Source organism: Tauraco erythrolophus, chromosome 5 (assembly GCF_009769465.1).
Source record: "Tauraco erythrolophus isolate bTauEry1 chromosome 5, bTauEry1.pri, whole genome shotgun sequence".
Lineage (NCBI taxonomy): Eukaryota > Metazoa > Chordata > Aves > Musophagiformes > Musophagidae > Tauraco > Tauraco erythrolophus.
The window spans coordinates 84,412,569-84,431,254 of NC_141469.1; the positions used below are offsets into that span (position 1 = coordinate 84,412,569).

Sequence of the window (18,686 nt, forward strand, 5' to 3'; positions counted from 1 at the left end):
AGGAGAGGAAGAAAAGAGGAGACGAAGAGACTCCGTAAGTGAGTCAAGTCCCCACACGAGGAAGAGGAGGAGAGAAGGAAAAGAGAGGAAGAAAAGAGGAGAGGAAGAGACTCCATAAGGGAGTCAAGTCCCCACATGAAGAAGAGGAGGAGAGAAGGAATAGAGAGGAAGAAAAGAGGAGAGGAAGAGAAGAAGTTCCCAAGAAGGAAACTGCAGCAAAAGTCTCCATGATTTGACCATGTACAGTGCTTGAGTATGGTTTAAACTCTGCAAGTGATTTTTCCAGCCACGGTCACCATGTTGGCTTCAACACAACAATTTCTGATCTTCTCACGGGGCACTGCTGGAATTGCAGGGCAGCTGCTTCTTTGCACTAAAGCAGACACAACCAAAGATGGCATTGCTTTGCACGTGATGCCCATGCTAGGGAGGGTTTCAGTCAGCTTGTCTCATTGCCTTATCAATGCCACTTGAAAAAAAAACCAAACCACGTAAATATTCTCTCCTGTCAAGAAACAGCCGTTTCTGATTCCAGATTATTCGACAGCGACGAGATGATTTTTGTTACAACTCCTGCACCAAAAAGTTCCTTGCAAAAGCAACGAAAATAGATGACATAACGTTGATGAAAAAGAGAAAACGTTCACAGTTCTCATCGTGTGGATTTAAAAAATCAGGTGCTAGCTTAGCATTTCACATTTGCATGCAAGAGGCACGCTCCTCACCACACTAGCCACTACATCTGTCAAGAGGCTACTGACTCTGAGCACATGAAAGCACACTAACTCAGGAGCACAAGGCTTAAGGCTTCAAGCAGAGGCCCACTGGAAGGAAAATCGAGTAGGCTGTTGGCTCAACCATCTATTAGAAGAGTTTTATTGTCTAGTTGAGACACAAAAATCACGAATCACCTGCAGTCAAATTCACTGTGCGATTATCTGGGAAACTCACTCTTTCGCCCTGTGGTTTTTCCCCCTTTCTTGCTCTGTTTTGCTCTCCCTATCGGGTGTCCCTTTCCTCTTCTATGCCATAGGGTTTGAGGACAGGGCAGCTGGTCCCATCTCCTTTCCACAAGCAGCCAACTACAAAACTCCTGTTGCAGGCTGCTGGTCTTTTTTTCATTATATACTACTCTACGATGTGCAATGCACATCTGGGGGGAATATGCCAGGGATAAGAAGTTACACAGGAGGACATTTAATTGAAGCTCCCACTTCCCTGTTGGGCTCAATGACCAACTCTGCTGGGTTCTTCATATACAAAATTTCCAAATGTCTTACCTTCCAACACTTGGAAATCAGCTATTTCTCTTGTTCCTTCAATTTCTGGTGCTTATTATAAAAGTGAGATTCTAGGGAAAGATTGCAGGCTGAGCTTCTACCTCTCTGTAAATCAATTAGCTGAGTTATAAATGAATAACTTACTTCCATCAATTTGACAGCAACAGCTCATCTGATTTAATGAAATCTAACTGAAGATGTTCACACGCTCATCTTCAGAGAATTAAAGAGTATGATGATATAGATAAGATAAATAAAGAAGACAATGCGTTGTTCTTCCCATTAGAGCAATGATAACATATATTCAAAAACTGAATTATTTCCTCTTTGGTACACACAAGGCTAATGCCATAGAAACCAGATCCTATTCTTACAGCTGCCTGCTCTCCTAAGCAGCTGAAGAAAGCCACGCATCAGCACAGAGGCTGAATTTTGACCTCTTCTGTTGGCACCCAGAACTTTAAAGAATGACTGCATCAAATCCCTTTACATAAAGAAATCAATTTTCCTGCAGTTCATCGCTGGAGCTTAGCATGTATCGCGACACGTGGTGTTTCTCTAAGCCTTGCAGAAAACTGCAGGAATGCAAGTGGTTTTTTTACGGATACATTAGAAAAAAAACCCTGCTACCCAATATCTGATGTGCACATTTTCTCTTGGACCATGCACCTAGGCAAACCGGCTTACTCAGAGCAAATTGCTCAGCTGCTACAAAGGCAAATCCACGAGTTTTCTTTCCCTGTAACAAGCCTCCATTCAACTGCAGGCTGCCGTTGTTCCTACCTGTCTGCAAAAGAGGCTTGGTTACTAAAAAACCCTTTTCCATTTATCTTGGACGGATCCTAAAAACTGCACATCTGAGGAATTCTACTGTCACCAAATGAACACCCCAAAACAGGCAACAATGGAAGAAATACGAGAGAAAAGGCACATTAAAGCTCAAAATCTGTGAAATCCTGGGACATAGGAGTATTTACCCAAACTCATTTCACTCGCCAGGTTTCCTGAAAACACAGATATGTGCCATTCCCTTGGGATATGTTTGGCTGACAGGTGATGAAGCTACTTCTTAGCACTGACACTCATCTCCAAACCTATTCGTTGTCACCCAGAAAACGCAGCTACAACGCACTACAACAGTGCTGAGACATCCTGCCTGTGTGCATAATGTGAGGGGTATCCAAAATGATGGCAATATGGCTTGTTAATGTTCACTCCCCCAATTATTCTGAGTATTTTCCACTGAAATGGAACTGTCTCCTACACAATCCTGTCAAACCCAACTTCTGTTATCAGTCTCAAATGCCAGCTGAGTATTCCAGGCCTAAGAAACATCACTGGTCTCTTACAACAACAGGGCTGAGCCACGTTTTTGGTTAATTCTATGTAATGCTGAGCAAAGCTCACCACTGCCCGAGAGGATGCACTATTAACTTACTTCCCTTCTATAAAGCACCTCTCCACACCTTCCTCTTCACTGTTACTGCATGGAAGAGGAGCTCTTCATGAAGTATTTCTTCCAAAATATGTAATACTCTCTTACCCAACCACTGACATAGTCACAAAGGAACACAGGAACAATCCTTGGAGGTTCTTCAAGGGTCAGGCTGTCATTGAGAGGCAAGGAAGTAGGGAAAAAATGTGCAAGTAACTGAGATTTCTGCTGGGAGGCTCCAGAACAATAAAGGGAATTAATACATCTTTCTGATTTGAGACTATTTTTTTTTTTTTAAATTTTCTACCTTAATTATGAAAAAAAAAAAGAATTTAAAGCTAAAAAGGATTCTTGGATAAAAGAAAACATTCTGTTCAAACCGGAGTTTCTAGTTGTTTTGGGTGATTTTTTTGCCTTTAACAAATTGATTAAATCTAGTCGTGGAATGCTAATTTGAAGGAGAGAAAAAAAATGTTTCCTGCCAAAAATGCCAACGCACAAAACATAGTTTTCTAGTTCTGTCAAAAAAATTGGTCCCTTCTTCCATTTAAACATCCTGGCAGGATTCAGGCCAGATTTACAAATGAGTATTGGCATACCTGAAATCACGTTGTGCAACACTTTGCTAACGTTTTTCAAGTTTGTATCACTATCTTGTATCTTCTTATGACTGAAAGGACTGTGAAATAAGAGGTGTTGGAGTGGGCACATAGTTCTGCTTGTTTCATGTGTGCCAAGGAACAGAAGCAGGGAGCTTTGTCTGGAAAAACTAACAATGACCCTCCTGCAGCACTGCTCGCTGTTTCAGCCCTACCTTCCCACAGGGTGAACCGACTGCAGAAAAGGATAGCAGAATAAAAATGAGAGAAATTGCAGAAAAGAAGTATTTAGGGAAGAAAATTCAGAACCAGTAAGAAAGATGCTGGGAAAGGAGCGAATGTGCTGAAACATCGGCGGTCAAAAGGCAAAAATATTTTTCTGCAGCCTGAGGCTTACCGATACGAAAAAAAGAAAAAGACAGCATGAAAGATTGAACCAGGATTTTTAAAAACAGTGACACACAGATGGACGGGTCAGCTGGAAAGGCCACAGAGTTGGTGCTATTTTCTGGAGGGACAAACATCTGACAGGTTTCATCTGGCACTATTCATAGAATCATAGAATCATAGAATGGTTAGGGCTGGAAGGGACCTTCAAAGGTCATCTAGTCCAACCCCCCTGCAAGGAACAGGGATATCTCCAACTAGATCAGGTTGCTCAGGGCCTTGTCCAACCTGGCCTTGAACGTCTCCAGGGATGGAGCATCCACCACCTCTCTGGGCAACCTGTTCCAGTGTTCTACCACTCTCATAGTAAAAAATTTTTTCCTAATATCCAACCTGAACCTACCTCCCTCTATTTTAAAACCATTACCCCTTGTCCTATCATAACTGGCCCTCCTGAACAGCCTCTCCCCATCTTTCCTGTAGGCCCCCTTGAGGTACTGGAAGACCGCTATAAGGTCACCCCGGAGCCTCCTCTTCTCCAGGCTGAACAGCCCCAACTCTTTCAGCCTGTCCTCATAGGAAAGGTGCTCCAGCCCTCTTATCATCTTCGTGGCCCTCCTCAGCTACCAGCAGTCAGGCAGCGAGGCTGAAACAGGGGCTGTGGGATAACTTTCAACACCACGAAGCCTTCATGGCCATTGTCTTTCCCTGGCAGAAGTTTCATTATACACGTGTGCATTCATGGAAAAGAGTCAGAGCATATCTACCATCTTCTTTTTTTTTTTTTTCGGGAGACCAACATCCCATTCCATTCAACTTTGCTTTCTTCTTTTATGGGATGATACCTAAGGATACAACTAATTAGTTATAAACACTGGTTATCCAACAGAGAGTTAGATCACTGCTCTCCATACAGTTCAGCACAGCTGGAAAACACTGAAAAAGTGGTTTTGAAACGATGCTATTCCAACAACTTAAACCACATTTAATGCCCCTTTCATAATCCTCCAACTGTAGCACCTGCTTCACCCAGTACCTGCGGGTGCTCTGAAAACAGCCTGTCAAAAGCAACCTGGATGGAGGATCTCATCGTGGTGCCATCAGGAATGCAACTTCACCCTCGGGCCTGGACACCACGATGTGGCAGCTTCCTCCACAAAACCCCACTCTCTCTGATGGGCACATCCAAGCAGAGCTACAAAACTTGACGAAGATATTTTGAACCTTAAGGTTCTTCTGCTCTTCGTGACTATAGGACAATATGAACATGGGTGGCATGTGCTTCAGATTTACAGTTTGAGGCTTTTCATGCATTCATGAAGGACACAACACCTTCTGTTCTTTAACAAAAAAAGGCCTCTTCTCTTTCAGAGGCTTGAAGCTGAGCGTGGCAGTGCCTCTCCTCCCAGAAAGCACCCATACCTGAACGCTGTGCCGAGGAAAAGATATTTCCAGGCAAGTCAAACACTGTGCCAAGGACGGTGCTGATGAAAGCAAGAGGTAAAACAAACAGGCTGAGACTGAATGCATGACCTCATGATCAGGACGATGCAATGTGTCCAAAGCTGACCTTTTTGCTTCCTTTTACTGCTTGACTCTAGAAATAACCCAGGCAGCACTGCATAACTCAATCGCACTGGCAAGTTTATTCTCTGGCTACGTTACGAGGGCATGGTAGGCACCAACAATAAAGTTAAAGTAAATGTCAGGAGGCCAATGAATTGCTGAAGCAGACGTTTGTTCTGATCTTCCATCAAGCACAATAACTCTAATGGAAGCTAATAGAGGGTTGTAAAACCTAATACCATGATGCAAGCAGGCAAACACCCAATGTATGGTCTGAGCACAGCAGGAGAAAGAAAAGAAACAAGTAATAATCCTTACTTCACTAGAGAGACATGAAAGCAAGCACAGCATTTCCCTACCATCCTCTGTGGCTAGGCTGAAATCCCTCCAGGGGACCCATCACCCTTCTTCCTGAGCGGCTTGGACCCAGCAGGTGACAGAAGAGGGGATTTTTGGGAGACAGAACAGATTAGGAATAAAGCATACTGGGCAAGTATGAACCCTAGTTGCCAAAGAAGTGTTTCTACCCGTTTTGTAAGCTGTGCTGCAGCTGTGGGTGCTGTGGGATGGGTGGCCAAGGAGGACCTGAGCTGCAGAGTGTGACCCATCCCCTGTCCTCATCACATGGCTGGCTTACTGCTTCCTCTAGCTGCCCCCACAGCAGCAAGAAGAGGAGCTGGCTTGGCTTAGAGGAGGAAGATTCCTTTTGCAGCTTGAGAGAGGTACTGGTGCAAATCTGCAAGCTTGGGGCAGGGAAGTGTCCCATCTGCAGCAGGAACATGAGAAACCAGTGCCTGATTCATGGGTAAATCAGTTTCCATGTTTAAGTGCAGAGATGATTTCCATGCCCCAGGTGGCTACCGGTTATTTCAGAAGTAATTTAAAACTGCGGTGAGGACCCTACTGAATGCAAACTCCAACACAAGTCCCTAGGAAAGCCTGGCAGGCCTTTCCCCTCAAAAGTCACTCCTGGAAAGTCTTGATGTTTTGTAGCATCTCTCCACAGAGGTCGGGCCACATATCCCAAGATCCCAGAGGACTCCCACTCAGGCATCAAAAGTTTAGATCCAGAGTAATTTGGCAGATCCCTCCAGTCTTTCCACTGACTGGTGGAAGGTTCCCAAAGCTGAACATAACTAAATTCCTCCAGAAAAATAACAACAAATAAAAAAAATGCACTCCCAATTGTAACCTGTTGGGCATTTCTGAAAACCTGGCTCCTCAATTTTAGCCTGCTTTGAAAACACTTCCCAAATTAAATGGGGCTCATTTGTTACACAAATGATAGCTGGGATATCAAATAAAACCAGCCTAACCTTGACGGAGATTTCATCAGTGCAGGCTATTATTTCCCTCTGCTAACGGCCTGGCCATCTTCACCGAGCAGCACGAGGTCTCCCAGCTGCCTGGGTGAATTATGGCTGGAGCAAGTAACATTAACCCCTCCAGGATACATCCGTGGGTCATAAAAAAAGAGCTGCGCAGCTGCTAATGACAGCGAAGGCACTCTTTATTCTTCAGCTGGCTGAGCCTATGGCAGGAGAGCTGCCCACCCTCCCACATGGGACAGAAGGACCACAGGCTTTGTAACGACTGCGCTGTGTCACAGCAGCCCCACGTTCATTGATGTCCTCCCTTGCCCTTGGGGAGGGACATGTATAAACACAGTTGGAGTGAGACAGGGATGATCAGAGGTGTATGTGCTAGTGATTCATAGAATGGTTTGGGTTGGAAGGGAACTCAAAGATCATCTAGTTCCAAACCCTCCACTACACCAGGTTGCCCAAAGCCTCATCCAACCTGGCCTTGAACACCTCCAGGGATGGGGCAGCCACAACTTCTCTGGGCAACCTGTGCCAGTGCCTCACCACCCTCACAGTGAAAAATTTCTTCCTTAGATCTAATCTAAATCTCCCCTCTTTTAGTTTACATCCATTGCCCCTTGTCCTATCACTACACGCCCTTGTAAAAAGCCCCTCTCCAGCTTTCCTGTAGCCCCTTTAGGTACTGGAAGGCTGCAATAAGATCCCCCCGGAGCCTTCTCTTCTCCAGGCTGAACAGCCCCAACTCTCTCAGCCTGTCTCCATAGCAGCGGTGCTCCAGCCCTCGGATCATCTTCGTGGCCTCCTCTGGCCCCGCTCCAGCAGCTCCACGTCCTTCTTGTGCTGGGGACCCCAGAGCTGAACGCAGTATTCCAGGTGGGGTCTCAGGAGAGCGGAGCAGAGGGGCAGAATCCCCTCCCTCGCTGCTCTGGATTCAGCCCAGGACACAATTTGCTTCCTGCCAGCGCACGGTGCCGGCTCATGGTGAGCTTCTCACCCACCAGCATTCCCAAGTCCTTTTCCACAGGTGTTGAGCCTCAGTTATGATAGCAGACAGGGAGGAGCAAGCCAAAGTGTCATATCTGTAGAGTCACCCCATTCTGTCCACCAGTGAGCACTGGGAGTGCAGTGCCACTACCGTGCAGCAGCACAGCTAGCCCACCACGCTGGGACTCGCTTGCCCTGGCTAAAGGAGGGAGTAAATCCCCCCAAATTGCTCTAATAAGGATTCAGCCCACAGACTCTGTGGCGTAAACACGCATCTGGTCTCTGTTTGTAATGAAATCAACTGCAAGCACCACTGTGCATTAATAACAAAAACGTTCAACATATTGCTACCAAATAAGCTCTGCTTGTCTTGAACTTCTCTTGTCACATGTTAATGCACTTTTAACACCGATAAACGACGAAGCGCTACAAAACATTCATCAAGGGGCTTAAGAGTCAAAAGATACGCATCACTGCCGCGCTGTTTTCTGTTCCATCAGTTCTTTTACAGTTTGGGCAGAAGTTAAAAACAGAAAGTCAGAAGTGAAATGCAAACATTCTATATTGAGTCTGCCTTTCTTTGGTAAAGACTTCTCAACTACAGGGTTTATCCTGTGCTTGTGTGGCGCGAGAAAATCCTTGGGGATGCGTGAAAGGGAAAGGTTCCTATTGCAATAAGTCTGTATTTTCCATATGTCCACTCACGTCCGCCTCTCTCTTCCTCCTTTTCTTGCCACAAACAGGAACTGTCATTCACTCTCATTTAATTCCACTCTCCAGTCCCTCTCCTTTGCCTTTCCCTCACCCTCTTTGCCTTAATTTCCATCAGATTTTTACAGCCTTGTTTTCTCCTTGCAATTCCAGGCTACCACGCATGGCTCATGCTTTATGTGTGACTCTTGGTCACTTTGGGTTCCCTGTTGTGAAAACAAGCAGGGAGCTCAGGAAGGTCAGTGCGTAGACTTGGTGTGGTCAACACATGGGAAGGGTTTTACCTTCTGAGTGATGTGGTTGATCCAGGGAGAAGAGCAGTTGCTGAGATCAGGTCCTTGTGGCTCCCAGATCCCGTCTGGCGCAAGGCACCGGAAAGTTGCAACACCTGGAAGAGAAAAGCCACTGGGTTCAGTGTTATCTGTTGCAATTTGGCCCCAAGACTGTGTGTCACAGGCTTCATTTCGCAATGACAGACGGCTCATGCAAAGCCTGGGAGCTTGTAAGTGCTCAGGACCTCAGCAGGACACTTCAGAGTCATCTCAGTGTCCTACTCTCCCATTATCTTAGTGCTTAGGGGCCCTAAGATGTAATAGATCCATGAGGTAGAGGAGGGATATTATCTCCATTTCCCCAAAGGGAGACTACTATGGACAGAGGGCTTTGCCTTAGGCCAGGCAGGAAAGCTACCAGGGACTAAGAAATTGAAGCTGGATTTCAAACGTTGAGGCAGCACCCTGAGTGCTCTGCCCCACCGCCAGCATCCCAGGATCAGACCCTGCACCTTGACTTCCTTGCCCCTTTACGAAGATTTTACTGCTTTGAATCATCATTAAACCACTCGAGAGGAAACGCACGAAAGTTTAAATGCTACGAACGCCAAGATGTAACTCTGGGCTTTATTGTCCACCCCCAACCACCGAGAGGGACTTTAGAGGAGAGTTTTGTTTGGCAAGTTTTGTTTCAAGGCCAGTTTGGATGACCTTTGGGCAACCTGGTGTAGTGGAGGGTGTCCCTGCCCATGGCAGGGGGGTTGGAACTAGATGATCTTTGAGGTCCCTTCCAACCCAAACCATTCTGGGATTCTATGATTCTAAGGACCACCCCGATTCCTGCTGCAGAAGACAGCAAAGCGCCTCGGGCTCTTGCAGATGAAGAGAAATGCATCTGAAACGGTGCAGTTAAAGATCTTTAAAAAGCAAGAAAGCCGGTACCACAGATTAAAGACTCTGCATTCTGTAAAGTGCTCTGCCCTGCAGAGATGAACTTTTCAGCAGAGGAGTGAATTACGGGCTAGGTCTGATGGTAGCTCCGATTAAAACCAGTGAGTTTGCTCTTTCCTTCAAAGGGAGTTGGAAGAGGCCCACTGCTAATAGACCACAGCTCCCAACAAGTCACATGAATCACTGAAATTAGGGATAGGAAAGGCTCATTGCCATCCCCTATCAACAAGCTGGGTTCGCTCTTTTTTTTTTCCTTAGCTATTTTCATCCAGTCCTTAGCTCTTGTGCTTAGAAAACGGCTCCCTGCATCCAGTCTTCATTTTCCTTTTTTATATTTTCTTTCCTTTTTCGCAGCTTCAGTTCAGACTGTCCTTTCCCCTCTCTGGGAACCACACCATACTTTTTTGCATTAATTTTACCAAGTGGGGCTGGGAAAGACAGAAAAAACGTTCTTTACCTACGCTCACCACTGATGTCTTTCCATGCCCTTCCTACTTTAACATATATTTTATCAGTCTGACCTCGCTAAGTTCAAGAGAGAGTCAGTATTCGTATACACAGGTGTGAATGGCTCTCCAGGGCAATGGAGCAGAGAATTAAGAGTCTCTTCTGCAAGCCAGACCCCTCCAGCCCTTATTTTCAGGTAATTTCCTCCACCTTCTGATTTCTTCCTGGCAGGCAGGCTCTCGGGGCTGGACACCAAGACTAGCTTGAAAAATAAATACTGTTGGAAAACTACATTTGTTAAAATACAGCAAACTGAACCATACGCCGAACCCCGTTCTTCATTCAATGGTGTTTTAATTTGGATAGAAAATTTCCAAAAGTAACCTTTTGGAAAAAAAAAACAATCAGAGGGAAGAGTAGAAGAAAAGGAACAAAATCTAACAAACAATAAACCGTTTGGAAAGATTTGGCTTTGTTTTCCTGCCAGCTTTTCCTTCTGATCACACTGGGTGCTCGGTGCAGTTTGAAAAATCACTCACGCCGGTTCAGGAGTGCGATCTGGGAGTACCCGTGCTCCGAAATGTTGGCCTTTGAAATGCAAACAGTGCAGCACAGAGCTGCAAAATGTAAGTTTTGTTCATCTCCCCTGCTCTGCCTCCACCAACAAGCAAAGCATTGGCCACCAACACACCAGTCGATGAGGCCGGGGGGCTACCAATACAGGCAAAACCACGGATAGCAGGTGCATGGTACGTTCTGGAGGTGGAAGCTCCAGCCCACGAGGTTGTTGGCTTGTACTCTCCTTCGGCCAGAGCTTAGGATGCCAAAGATCCTGCACGACATGCTCAGCATGTTGAGGCTTTGGCCCCAGCCAGCTCCTTGCCATACCTCACCAATGCAATGGAGACCTGGCAGAGGACATCAGCGTGCTCCACTGATGAAAGCATATGTGCCACAGGGGCCTGTGGGCAACCTGGCTGTACGCTCACAATGTCCTATGGGCAAACAGAGACGGCTTGCTGTGTCCTCCCCCCCGCCTTGACTCACCTATCGAGCCCATGGGACATGGTTGCTTTGCCACCTGGCCCTGGCGAGTCCGGGACCACATAATATCACGGGCTTCCATGGGGTTGCAGCTCTCCGCGCCGGCCGGTGGCAGCTGGGAGGAAGCGGGTGGGAGGTGCGTGGTCATGTCGTCGGGGACGTCAGCCATGGGTGACGGCGTGCTGGTGCTCCTGTTCCTCCTGCCCGAGGCCGAGGTGGTGGTGGGGCGGCCCGTGCTGCTGGTGGCCACCCGTGGCGTGGTGCTGGCGGTGGTGCTTCCTGGGCCCAGAGCCCCCGATGTCGATACTCCTGAAACAAAGGCAGAGCTCATTAAAGAGAGGAAAAAAAGGAAAAAAAAGGACTCTGGTCTAGGTCTTGAGGATGTCACCTCTGCCAGCTGTGGTGGCCTGCAGCTGGAGCTACAGCTTGCTGCACAGCCACCTCCCAGAAAGAAGCTGGAGCACACAGCGAGAGAAGCACACAGAGGGGTAATGACTGCTGGAGCACAACCGATTTTCCAAAAGCACTAGAGAATCTGATGAAAATAAAGCAGCACTTTACACCCTTACCATTTTTCTTCCTGGCATTTTAATGTAAAAATCTTATTTTCCATCTTTTAGGGAACACCTAGCACAGAAGTGCTTTTAATTTTTTAGTGTTGCTGAAGACCCAGCTGGTTTGGACAGAAAAACATTTTCCATGGTGTAATAAAAAAAGAAAAACCCACACCACAAATCCATCCCCAAAACAGCAGTGCACAGAGGGATGAACGCAAGGCTGTTCTCCGGAGCAAGCTGCTCATTTTCCTTCAGGTTCCTGCCTTGCTGCATCATCCCAACAGCAGCGCTTGGCCCTTTGAGCTGCAGCCCACAGGGCAGATGCCAAGGTCCACATCAGCCCAGTCGAATCCTCAAGAGTTTAAGGCTCAACAGGCTATTTCGTTTCCAACCTGTGATGGGCAGCCAAGCAACAGGAGGTAGGGAACCTTAGAAATGTATGAATCCACCCGACATCCTGCAATCGCTGCGCTAAGTATTGCAGTATCCCCGCCTTATAATCCCCTTTTTTTGCCTCCTGTTTCGACCAAGGTGCTTGCACAGATGGGAGCTTCACATAGATTTCTTTACAGCTTGACCTGAAATCTCAGGTGGGGAAACTGAGGCTGCCTGCAATTGCTCCTCCATCGTCCCTGCCATGCCTTGACACGTGCAGCTTGTGAAGAAGCCTGCTTCTCCCATCTCCTTTACCTCTCCCAAAGATAATCACCCTTCGGCATCTCTCAACATAACACTTTTAACTCCAGTTGAATGCCCCATAATTGCAATTGCCCCTCAGTCCCTGTGTAGGGAAATGCTGGGGCTGTCTGGGAAAGGCAGGGATGGAGGCCATTGTCTGATCCTTGCCTGATACCATTCTCTCTTTAATTTCCATGCCACATCCCCCTATCATCCCACCTCTTCCAGCATCCGAAAATCATAGAATCATAGCATGGTTAGGGCTGGAAGGGACCTTCAAAGGTCATCTAGTTCCAACCCCCCTGCAAGGAACAGGGATATCTCCAACTAGATCAGGTTGCTCAGGGCCTCGTCCAACCTGGCCTTGAACGTCTCCAGGGATGGAGCATCCACCACCTCTCTGGGCAACCTGTTCCAGTGTTCTACAACTCTCATGGTAAAAAATTTTTTCCTAATATCCAATCTGAATCTACCTCCCTCTATTTTAAAACCATTACCCCTTGTCCTATCACAACAGGCCCTCCTGAACAGCCTCTCCCCATCTTTCTTGTAGGCCCCCTTGAGGTACTGGAAGACCGCTATAAGGTCACCCCGGAGCCTCCTCTTCTCCAGGCTGAACAGCCCCAACTCTTTCAGCCTGTCCTCATAGGAAAGTTGCTCCAGCCCTCTTATCATCTTCGTGGCCCTCCTCTGGACTCTCTCCAACTGGTCCATGTCCTTCTTACGTTGGGGGCTCCACGTCCAGCAGCATGAATTGGAGTTCTACATGAGAGACAGTCATGTGTGAATGCCGGCCGAGCCATAAATTAAAATTAAATGAGAGAACCACCCTGTTGCCCCAAGGAGCAGTCTCTTAACTACCCAGCTGTGTGAGGAAGCCTAGCCTGCAAGCTCCTGAGAGCAGAGACCGTCCTCCCTTCTACGTCCAGTGAAGCAGACCATGGCCACCATTCGTGCAATATTAGTTATTAATGTATAATGGGATTGCTGTCACTGGACTTCATTCAAGTCAACCTATTTCAAGCACAGAGATGCCTGCCTTTAGTGTAAAATAGAAGTTTTTCCCATTCTGAAAGGGTTTTTTTTGTTATTGAAGTAATTTAAGCCCATGGTGCTGTGAGCAGTTCTCCCGCCCCAGAGTAATCAATAACATGGCAGTTGAAGCACACCCTTGCTCTGGTTTTAGGTAATTTTACTTCAAGCCTGAGACACCTTCTCCTCAAACTTTAAAACTCAGCAGCATCATAGACATAATTTTCTGAGGGATCAGTATTTTTCAAGAAAACATTCAGTTTAAAGATCTCAGCTCTACCATCCCTTGGAAAACAAGATTATCTTCTCCTCCAGCCTCCAAAAAAGCAAGCCATAGTGCAACAGGCACTAAACCACTTAAGCACCAGGACACTGAACTGGAATCAGGTGCCCTGAGCTCATGGATCACATTTTCCAGCCTTCTCGTGTCGCCTCCCTTCCACTATGAGCCCTGAGTTTGAATGAACTCTAAAAGATACAATGCAAAATCCTGCAGACATTGACAGATTTCTTCTAGTTTCTGCTCAAAGCTGTGCTAGATCACCAAGCAATGATTTCCATCTGACGTTACAGGGAGGATTAAAATTTGTAGAGAACTTAGGCAAATATCTGTTTTTACTACAGCAGGTCTTGCCGTGAGTACAGATTTTATTTCTTCATAACAACAATTAGCCTGCTAGATAGCAACCTGCAGAAATTTTCCCATTTACTCATGCAATAACAAGTCATTTTCCATTTCCAAACCGACCTACACCGCATCCTGTGGGCGCAGAGGTACCGAGCAGATATAGCGGATGCACTTTCGAAGCCCAAACTAGGAACTGTCCCTTAAAATCACTCTTACAGTCAATTGTGAGCGTATAGAAACATACATTGAGCACCCAGGAGCTCCCCTTGATCCACTCAAAGGGGCGCTGCGTTTCTGAGTCTAGTTTTCCTTGACAATCACGGGATATCTTACTGCGTGTTGCTTTTGGAATAGCTCTGGCAAGTTGACTTTAACAGCTAGGCACGAGGGATTTAATGGCATTTTCCTTTAGCCATAAAAAAATGAGGTGTTTTATCTTTCACAAACCCCTTGGCACTAGTTTCGAAACCTCTTTGAGGGCTTGTTCTTCCAACTTTTTTCTTGTTCAACTGAGCTTTCTTGCTGCTTTTCAAAATAAACACCTCCACCAGTTACACAAGACGAATTAGAAGAAGACAAAAGAGCTGCCTCCGAGTGGCCTAACAGAGTGAGATGGATGGAACACCACTGAACTCAGCTCAAAGGTCTGATTCCTCAATGAGTCAATTTGGTAACGAGCTCCAGTGAACACCATTACCATGCTAACACCACCCAGTTTCACCGGCCCCAGGCAGCACCGCTTGCTGATTTTGCTCACGAAACTGTGCGCTTCAAAAGCAAGTTAATTGGTAAGAAGGGAAAGAACCAGAGATCAGGATCATTTACATATAAATGATTCTCAAATCCAAGCGAAACCACGAAGAGACTGCAACCTGTGCGAAATCACCTAAATCCTACAGCACAGAACAGAGATCAAACCTCCAGATTAACTCAGGCTGCCAATAAACCGAATTTTCAACTCGGGGAAGCGCAACATTGCAGCATTGCTTCAACGGAAGGATTCTTCATAGAACAGTTCATAATACAGTCTTTGCTCATAGACAAGCAGGAACCTTTAAAAATCACCGATGTTATTCGTCCCTGCCCATGGCAGGGGGTTTGGAACTAGATGATCTTTGAGGTCCCTTCCAACCCAAACCATTCCGTAATTCTGTGATTCACAGAATCCCAGAATGTCAGGGATTGGAAGGGACCTCAAAGGATCATCTAGTCCAATCCCCCTGCCGGAGCAGGACCACCTAGATCAGATCACACAAGAACGCGTCCAGGTGGGTTTGGAACATCTCCAGAGAAGGAGACTCCACAATCTCTCTGGGCGCCTGTTCCAGTGTTCTGGTCCCCTTACTGGGAAGAAGTTCTTCCTCATGTTTAAGCGGAACCTCCTGTGTTCCAGCTTAGATCCATTTCCCCTTGTCCTATCATTGGGTGCCAGTGAGAAGAGCCTGGCTCCATCCTCATGGCAGTCACCCTTTCCATATTTATAAACATTAATGAGGTCCCCCCTCAGTCTCCTCTTCTCCAAGCTAGAGAGACCCAGCTCCCTCAGCCTTTCCTCATAAGGGAGATGCTCCACTCCCTTCATCACCTTTGTGGCCCTGCGCTGGACTCTCTCCAGCAGTTCCTTGTCCTTGAACTGAGGGGCCCAGAACTGGACACGATATTCCAGATGCGGCCTCACCAGGGCAGAGTAGAGGGGGAGGAGAACCTCTCTCAACCTACTCACCACACCCCTTCCAATACACCCCAGGATACCATTGGCCTTCTTGGCCACAAGGGCACATTGCTGGCTTGTGGCCATCCTGCTGTCCACCAGGACCCCCAGGTCCCTTTCCCCTGTGCTGTTCCCCAACAGTTCCGTCCCCAACTAGTACTGGTACATGGGGTTGTTCTTACCCCGATGCAATTCTATTACAAGAAATGTATAACTTTGATTATTTTACTTTTACTACTTGTTTTACCATGTGTTGCCATATCAAGAGTTTAAAGACAACTTTTGGGTAGGACTTAGTTTTCACTCCTACGCTTCCAATTCCAAGACTTTGCAGACTTCGATTCCCCGAAACACAGCTCTGGGATAGGTATTTTCACAGCGCTCCCAAGAAAGCAAACTGCAGCTGTGGAAACATCTCTTCCCAGAAACACCCCAAAGTGCTACTTCATTTTTTTTCTTCCCCGCTCTATCTAGAGAGCTGGCACTAAGAGCAGAAGACTAAGCTTGGCCATCATTCACGCTAGAGCTGCAGCTATTAAAAAAAACTCAAAACATTTCCAGCGTCCACAGGGGAGTAATTGTAACTCCCAGAGGAGCCTCTCTTTACTCCCAGCAGATTGCTTAGCAAGAAAAAGAAATTGTTAGGTTTTTCCCTGCTTTCTTTTTTACTTCCTAACCTTTACACAGAGTTCAGGACGCTGGAGGAAGAATTTTGCTTGGTGGAAAGACAATAATGGAAGGGATCTGCTTTTAGGGAAAAATCTTAAATAAATAAGGGTCTATCTGCCTTTTATTTTTTTTTTTTTTTTCCCCCCATTTCCTTCTTTTCCTCTTTCCTGGCCTAACATGACAAGTGCCCAACTGGCCCAAGGCTTGTGTTTCCTTATCTGCCGCTGGGAAAATCCAGCACACATGTCATCTTGCACCTCTTCCTGGTGCTCCCAGACCAGGACACTGCTTTTCCAGATGACTCTGACTAATGTTTTCCTGCCACTAAAGTGGCTTTCATTGCAAGCAAGGCTATCTACGACCGTTACAAGCTGCCTTTTCGCTCATTTTTTTCTTTTGGCACCTAAGTAGCGAGCCTGTGATGCGGCGTACTCAATAACTGAAAATACTTTTTAAGAGACGTCACGCATTTTCTGTCCCATAAATGAAGATAACTGGGTGCCCCTCGAGCAGAAACCAGAGATGAGATTTTCTGGGTGAGGTTTGCTGGCTTTTGCTGGGTAAAAGATGACAGAAGACATCCATCAAGCTTTCCCCCAGGGGGTTGCAATCCAAGGGTTTAGCCTGACAGCTATATGCTACGAGCCAGCGTTCGCTCCCTTAATTGGAAGGAGAGGCTGTGCTCCAAGTTCCATGTGCAAGGTCCAAGCAAACCATGATGACTTCACTCTCTGGCCAGTTTTGCATTCCCCAGCCTGATGCTCAGGCAGATGAGCTGGGGTGTCAGTAGCCAAGAGCCCATGCCTGCTCCCCACACTGCAGCTGGTGCAATGCTCCAACAGCTGAGGCACAACTAATCTGAGGGGTTCAGCATCTTCAGGAGGACACAGCCATCCAAGTGCCCCCTTGAGCGTGTCCAGGCTGCGTTCACAATTATTTACACATGTCACTGCCACGCTAAGCCACAAACGAAGCATTGCTGGTTTCTGAAAGGCTGCAAGAAACACAAAACCCGAAGGTCCCTCCCTCCCTCTCTGCTAATTTTGCCCTTTTCATATTTGGCAACCACATCTTCTGCTTACAGCATCCCCTTTTATGGTTTCTTCTTCCTCTGAAAGGGGCTGCAAGTTGTATTTACATAAATAAGAAGGTTTAGGCATGTCTTGAAAGAAGCAGCACAAAACCCCCCAAACCTAATACAGTCGGAGGATTATATCGCAGCTGTTTTTCTCTTCCCTGCCACATAAATTCATCTCATGGGAATGAGTTTTCTACAGGCATTTTCAAATGCATTTCAGAACATTTCCTGAAACTCCTTAGAAAAATTAGTCTTTGAAAATAAATATATTTCCATTATCTTTCTCCTTCTTTTTTTTTTTGAGTGGCTTTTCACCGAACTCACTGTAAGGTGACAGAAAAGGATGACTGAAGTCAAGGAGCACCTAAGTTGAGCCTTGCACACCCGGTACCATCCCTAAGAGCTGCACAAGCAGGTATCCATCAATCCAGTCATTAACATACCGGTGGATTGCAACATTATACCGAGTCCACGCCGCAGTAGACATCACCCTGCAAAACCATCTCGTGTCAGATGCCTGCTGGAAGACCAAAAGCCACTTGCTGGTGCCATTCAGGAGCCAGAGAATCAACAAGGTGAGATTAGCCCCTAAATGATGTACAGCTCCTTCCACGTGTTTGAGAGAAGCTATGATTTATTTTTTCCGCAGGCGAAGGCCAAACAGCCCTCACATCTAACATCTGAACAGCTCTCCCCTGTGCTTACACAAGCCATTATTTGGGGAAGCTGAGCCAGAATCGTGCGTGAACATAAAAGTTCACACAAGCTGCTTTTGGAGGGGTTGTTGTTGGAGCTTTATGGACTGAGACTTGCAAGCCTTTGCAAAAGGGTTGAAAAAACTCTTGGTGGGAAGAAAAGATTATATGTGTGATGGCCCCAGAGCGTTCAACATGGCATGTCGTCTCCCACAACACAACTGCACCTAGTCTTGCACCCTGAAAACGTCAGATGAAGTACGACACGTAGATACACATCTGAAACAGCAGAGGAGGAGGATGCTGCGTCTGAGAGAAGAAAGGTCCGTTCCCTTGTGGACTGCTGCCAAATGGAAAAACTCTTTCTGGATTTCCCTTTCTACTTCTTCCAGCAGGGGATCAGTTTTTGTGCCTGAGGCTGATTTGCCCACATGAGACTATTCTGCTGGGCCTGGGTAGATGCTGCAATGGATATGGGCCAGATGTTGAGTTCCCTGTACTAGGGGGAAACCTCCAGCTGTGGTCCAAGACATGGTGCAAACTCAGCTGTTTCAATGCACTTCAAGCTGGAATCGTTTAACACGCTGGGTTTTGTCCTCTGAATCTCAGGTTTGAGCATTTAACATTAAACAACAAA

At 46.6% G+C, this 18,686-nt stretch overlaps 1 protein-coding gene across 17 annotated transcripts in view; it reads right to left on the reverse strand.

The window, feature by feature from the left end:
• Nucleotides 1-18,686, reverse strand: part of ADGRL3 (adhesion G protein-coupled receptor L3) — a 337,188-nt gene that overhangs the window by 140,665 nt on the left and 177,837 nt on the right. For 10 of the 17 annotated variants that reach the window (XM_086612141.1, XM_086612143.1, XM_086612148.1 and 7 more), the window contains 2 exons: nucleotides 11,005-11,310; nucleotides 8,572-8,675 (listed from right to left, as the gene is read on the reverse strand). In XM_086612141.1, the coding sequence (XP_086468267.1) occupies nucleotides 8,572-8,675; nucleotides 11,005-11,310 (410 nt within the window). The remainder of the gene's footprint in view (nucleotides 1-8,571; nucleotides 8,676-11,004; nucleotides 11,311-18,686) is intronic. The other 7 variants (XM_086612151.1, XM_086612149.1, XM_086612147.1 and 4 more) reach the window with 1 other exon arrangement.